The 6000-nt window shown below is 38.1% G+C and overlaps 1 protein-coding gene across 1 annotated transcript in view; it reads right to left on the bottom strand.

The window, feature by feature from the left end:
• Positions 1-3745: 3745 nt before the first annotated feature.
• The window catches only part of SLC38A9 (solute carrier family 38 member 9), an 83591-nt gene continuing 81336 nt past the window's right edge, over positions 3746-6000 (bottom strand). Inside the window, exon 14 of the mRNA XM_044681085.1 lies at positions 3746-3911. Coding sequence (XP_044537020.1) covers positions 3746-3911 — 166 coding nt within the window. The remainder of the gene's footprint in view (positions 3912-6000) is intronic.

Here is a 6000-nt window from a genome sequence, read left to right as displayed (position 1 = left end):
ATTGGGCCTTTAAGAAAAAAGTTTCATTTAGACACTTATGGTTCATTTCAAACAAGCCCTTATAATGTATTACCATGTTTTAGAGATGATTTTTAAATGGGTCACCTAGTCTTCAAGGCCCTGACCCAAACAGTCCCCAGGATCCAGACATCTGAATGTGTGAGAGCCAGAAGGATGAGGATTTCTTACATTTTTAACAAAGTATAAAGAAAAGGTAAGTAATGAAGTTGATGTTATAATAGTTTAAAAGACATCTTCCTGTTTTATCAAAAAAGCACCTAGGTGGTGCAGTGGATAGAGAAGCAGGGCCTGGATTCAAGAAGACCCAAGTCCAAATATGTCCTCACTTATGAGCTGGGAAAGTCACCTAACCTCTGTTTGCCTCAGGCTCCTTAACTATAAAATGGGGTTAATAAAAGCACCAGGTATGTTGTAAACCTCAAATGAGATAAGCATTGTAAAGAGCATAGCACAGTATCTCGTTCATTGTAGGGTGCTTAATAACTTGTTCCTTTCTTACTTTCCTTCCTTTATCATTCAAAACCAATTAGGAAAAATGGAAGGATAAAATCTTAGAGAGATGAAGAAATTACAGCACTCTGGGGATCTAGACTGCTCTGTAAGATTCACGTACATATACCTTTCTCAAAGCTGCTCAGGAGATTTGGCCACACTCACGTGAAGGGTTCTATAAAGTTCACGAAGAAAAAAGCAAGTTTTTACTACCATTCTGCTCTTAGCTTTCGGTCCACCAAATGGATCACATCATCTCTGATGTGAACCTGGGCCAAGACCAGCCCATTATCTAGAGCTGTTGAGAGCAGTAAAGCCACTTGGGATGTTACTTGGATGGAAATAAAGGGCGTGAGAATGCTGCTTCTAGCAAAGATGATGAATACCACTGTTCTGCCATTTCTGACAACAGGAATTCAATAAGTGGCCTAAGAAACATGCAACTTGCCAAAGCCTACCAAACAAAAACAAAAATACAAGAGGTTAGCTGTTTTCCAGGATTTTTGTTTAATTTTTTTTATATAAAAAAGACAATAAATTACATTTGAGAGCTCTGGGTTATAATGTTTTTTACAATGCTAGTTCACAATGTATGATTACATATTACACCATCTGCAACTAGCAGATAAATATAAAATAGGTGCTAGCTAGGGCTACAGAGTGTTATTTGTGTGTGTAAGGATTAGTTGTATGCAGGTATGCGCTTTAGTGGGTAAAAGCAAGATGTTTTCAAATGTAAGGAATACAAAAAAAGCAGATAAAGCTGCAAATGGTTTTCATAAAACTTGTTTCTCAATAAGTGTTAAATAAAATTGGTTCCCTTTAAGTTTTGCATATGTGTTCCAATTTGGTGGTGGTGGTAGGACCCAATTACCTAAGTTTGGGGCTTGTTCTAAAAGAAAGACTGAAATTGTGGGGCCCTGCCTATTTTGGTCACTACAGTTTTTATGAATTCAGAAATTAAGACCTGGTTCTATCTTTTTCCACTCTGAATCTTCTCCATTTTTTTCCCTGAATCTCTTCCATGAAGCTTTCCCTGAACATCTGTGGCAATGTCTGGCTTCCTTCTCTGAATACTGTCAGCACTGTGCCCATAAGTTCAATGTTCTTATAGATATTTGTGTATGTTGCATTCTGCCCCCTAAATGTGGGTTCCTTGAGGGCAAGACATCTTATTCATCTCTGGATCTCCTAGAATACCCAGGATAGCACCATGCTCTCAATAAATATTTATTAATCAATGCATAATGGATAATTTCATTTTCCAGAGTCTAGACAGAACAACAGAAAGACTTGTTGACACCTGAGTTGCCATTACATTTTTCAAAATTGTATTTGTAAAATAAACTTGATGCAAGTAAACTATAAAACTCCCTTTATTGTGAATAATACTTTTCTTTTTATGTGTAACTTTGCTCTTTATTCCTAGGTAATTTCTATTATAATGGAGGGCTGCTTCTTTCAGTCATCACTCAGTGATATATATCTGCCTTAGCCCATCTCTGTAAAGCAGTTACAGCATTTTCCAGGGGCCTTCTAAAGAAGAAAGGTGATAAATGAGATGGTTTCATAGAACACCTTGATCCCATTCTAAAAGTTGTAGGCTATTGGAATTAATTCATTTAGAAGAGAAATTTAAAAGGAGGTAATAAGTCAAGACAGGAGGAGGCTATAAATGGAAATCTAAGCAGAGGAAGGGCAGATTATAAATTAATCAGAATGAGATGACATGCTAGAATGTTACTATACATATTTTTTTTTAAAGCCACTCCATGGGGATAAAATACTAGGGCAAAGGAGTAAAATCTGTAAAAGAGGGAAAAAATCCTTAGGAATGTGACTGATAGGCAAATAATTCAATTGTGACCTAGTATGTAGTTCTGAAGTTCTAAGCCTCCAAGTTCACATGAAGACATCAACGCCAAAGTAGTTGGTCTGATGGCCTTCACAGCAATCTCCATTTTCACTACTGCACTGTACAATCCCTACAGCAGAGTCCCTCAAATTACTCTTCCACAGATTGCAAAACACTGAAAACCATTTCTAAAAAGAGACTAAATCTCATTCCCTAAAGATGTTATGGACAAGAACGAACAACTGGCTTTTGGGGGCAGTTAGTTATGTTAGAAGAACCTTCTAGGTGAGAGGGAAGCTAGGTGGCTCAGTGTATTGAGATCCAGGCCTGGAGACGGGGGGGGGGGGTCCTGGGTTCAGTTCTGGTCTCAGACACTTTTCACCTCTGTGATCTTGGGTAAATCACTTAACCCCCCTGCCTAGCCCTTGTTGCTCGTCTGCCTTGGAACCAATATACTTTATTGATTCTAAGATGGAAGGTAAGAGTTTTAAAAAAAAAAGGAACATAAACCCTGTAGGATCACCATAGCCAATCTACCACTCCTACACCTAATAACAAAGCTCAAATTATGATTGAAGGATGCCTGAGCACCAAGTAGAACTCAGCCCATTTCAAAAGGTATTGCTTTGTGACAGGTTAATATACAGGGATCCAAGAATTTGAGGATGCCTTCACAGAGTGAAGCCTATAAGGTTAATTTTGAATTGGGTCAATCTTCCCTTACCCTCTTTCTGTTTAGTTCCCAGTAATATCCTCAAAAAGCACTTTTACTTCCCATTTAAGGGAATGGAACTATATATGTGTATACTCATGGGTAGAACATCCTTTTAAATTTCTATCCTGGAAAATTATTTGGGTATAAATATTTACGTGCAGGGGACCACAAGAGTAATGAGTCACAAAGATCTCAAATTTGTAATCTAAGCACATGAATGTGACCATCCTATAGGAAACGCTGGCTGTCTGGTATGAGGCTCCTACAGGACTGTCTCTGACCCAGCCTTAGAGCATTCAGGCTTTGCCAAAATGCCTGAAGTTAGCTGGGAACTGGAGCTCCTGGTTCAATGGTGCAAAGCTTAAGAAAACTATTTTTGTCTGGAAAAGCAAGTTCCTTTGACAATTTTGGACGAGTTAAACAGACTTGAGTGAGGAAAAGGTGTAGAGAAGGTAAGAAGACAAACCTTGCTTTCTTTTCTCTCTTCACATACACATAAAATCTCTGATCACAGATCTCTTCTTCCCTTGTTTTTAAATTATCCTAGGAAGACATTCAAAATCCTATCAATCACAATTAAAATGCACAACTACTCAGTTTATACAGAGCTGTTATACAAGCTCAAAACACCACAAAAGATGCTGAGCAAACAGCTGGGGCTTTCACATAAAGAACTGAGCCATCAGGTTAGCAATGCCCAACACAATGATGAAGGCATGGAATAACAAGGTAGGCCACGTCAGGCGCTCCTCATTGTATAGGGATATTATGTAGATGAGAGATGGATATATGAACACGAAGGCCAGGCCACACACTGCTCCTGAATATCTGAAAAATACAAAACTCATCACATTAATAGTCTTCTCGAGTTTTTCCGCTTTACAAATAAAACACTGTAAGATTTCAATCTCCCTTAATCTGAAAAGGCAAGGAAATCATGACTGTTGAAAAGGCATTGGGTTTAAAACTTTTAAAATTCCCCATCAAAGTTAAGAGAAGACATTATTTCCTGTTCATCTTTATCTATTCAGGAACATCCGCTTAATAAAGACTTTTTATTTTTTCCCAAAACATCCAGCTGTCACTGACTGTAGCCACATCCCCAGATACATCTGGAGATAGGCTTCCCAGCTTTGATCTTATACAAATTAATTATACATTCAGGGATTTTAAGGGTCTGCTGGCATCTGTTTAAAAATGAAGATGGACCTGAAGTGCCTCAGTGGTGTTTACTGTAAATATTAAAGATGATAATGATAAAGGAACTCACAATTAATCTCTTCCTCCCCAACAACTGAGGCTCTCTTGACTAAAGGTTTAACGAGTCTTATAAAGTCCATTATGTGCAACAAGAAACAGGGGCTTTATTTGCAAGGACCCTCCAATAAAGAGTATTAGAGATTCTTGGGCAAGGACTTTGGGGAGAGGGAAGGGAAGAAAAGAGAGAGAAAGAGAGAGAGAGAGGGAAAGAGAGAGACAAAGAGAGAGAGACAGAAACAGAGAGAGACAGAGAGAGACACACACACAGAGACACACACACACACACACACACACACACACACAGAGGAAGATGATCATTTCTTTTGTGTTATGTTCATGGCTCCTGTACTATGGTAAAGTATACCTAAAGGGCAAGAAAGAAGATTTTCCCTTCTTCAGGATAACCTCCTGTGATGCTCAACACACAGCATATTTTCATTAAGTGTTTTCTGATTAACTATGGATTGTGAAACCATAGACATATGTTGTAAGACTAACTGGCTTTTACCCTAGAACCCCTTTTCTCTCAATGACAAAGGCGGTTAAGTAGAACATGAAGGAAGCAGGCAGAATGAATAATGTTTTTGGTTGGGGAAAAACAACATAATAGGTATGAGATTACAGGAAACTGTAATTCTTTGATTCCTTCAAGTACTTGGGGGCAGGTATATTGTCTCTTGAACTTCAGTGGGCTGAGCTGGTTGGTGCTTGGCATAAATATGGTGAGCTTGCAGGACTGAGGGACCATGAAGTTGTCTAAGGAAGGGTGAAAGCAGTTCAGGTCAGAAACGAAGCCACAGCTCCCAAGCTTAGCAGAGTCAGATGGGGTTCATAAGTAGCTCTTGTACTTAAAAAAAAATGGTTCACAGATGTTAAAAGACAACACTGAGTTCCAGGCAAATAATGTGCTTAGAGTATGATACAAATGGGGGGTACAAAGTTAGAAATTTTTAAATATTATTTTTTATATTTTTAGTGTTGGAAAGTTCTGCTTTTATCAATCCAAGGGTATATATTTTGTGATAAGTTAACGTATAAGGGTGACAATGAAGTAAGACATAGGGGAGCCATTTCCTTTTTTTCCTTTTGAAAAACAATTGTTATTAAGAATTTCATAAACACCAAAAATTATACACATTTCTTTTACAATGAAGAACAGGAAAAGAAGACTGAATCTCACTTATGGGTATCTTTTGAAAAAGTATATGAAGTAGTGGAGGTCTGATGTGGTGACCAGGGCTGTTCAGCTGCTCCTATCTGTTTTTCATCCTACTACTGACTTGGTGGCTTTCCCAGGACAAATGTTCCCTCTCTGCTCTAGGAAGCTATAACAAAAGGATCGAGGATTTCCACTAGTTTTATCTCTGAGGCCCCAGCTAGAAACAATGCTCTGGCAAAACATTTTGGAGGTACATTTTTCTTCCTTTTCTCCGACAATACTTTTTTAACCTCAATCACTTCTTCCCTACTGAATACCAATAAGTACAAGCAGACTAGCAAATGCCTATGGTTGCTATTATTTATAAAGACAAAGATAATGTTTAAAACAAAGAAAGGTAAACAGACTTGTTCAGTTAAAAAAAAAAAAAGGTTTCAGAATCATAAGCAGCAGAACACAGAAAGAAAAGAGATACAGAATTACCAACTTGGGGGTGGA

This window comes from Gracilinanus agilis, chromosome 1 (genome assembly GCF_016433145.1).
Source record: "Gracilinanus agilis isolate LMUSP501 chromosome 1, AgileGrace, whole genome shotgun sequence".
In the NCBI taxonomy this organism is placed as follows: Eukaryota; Metazoa; Chordata; class Mammalia; order Didelphimorphia; family Didelphidae; genus Gracilinanus; species Gracilinanus agilis.
Note: the sequence above shows the minus strand (reverse complement) of the source record. Positions and strands in the feature narration are given on the sequence as shown.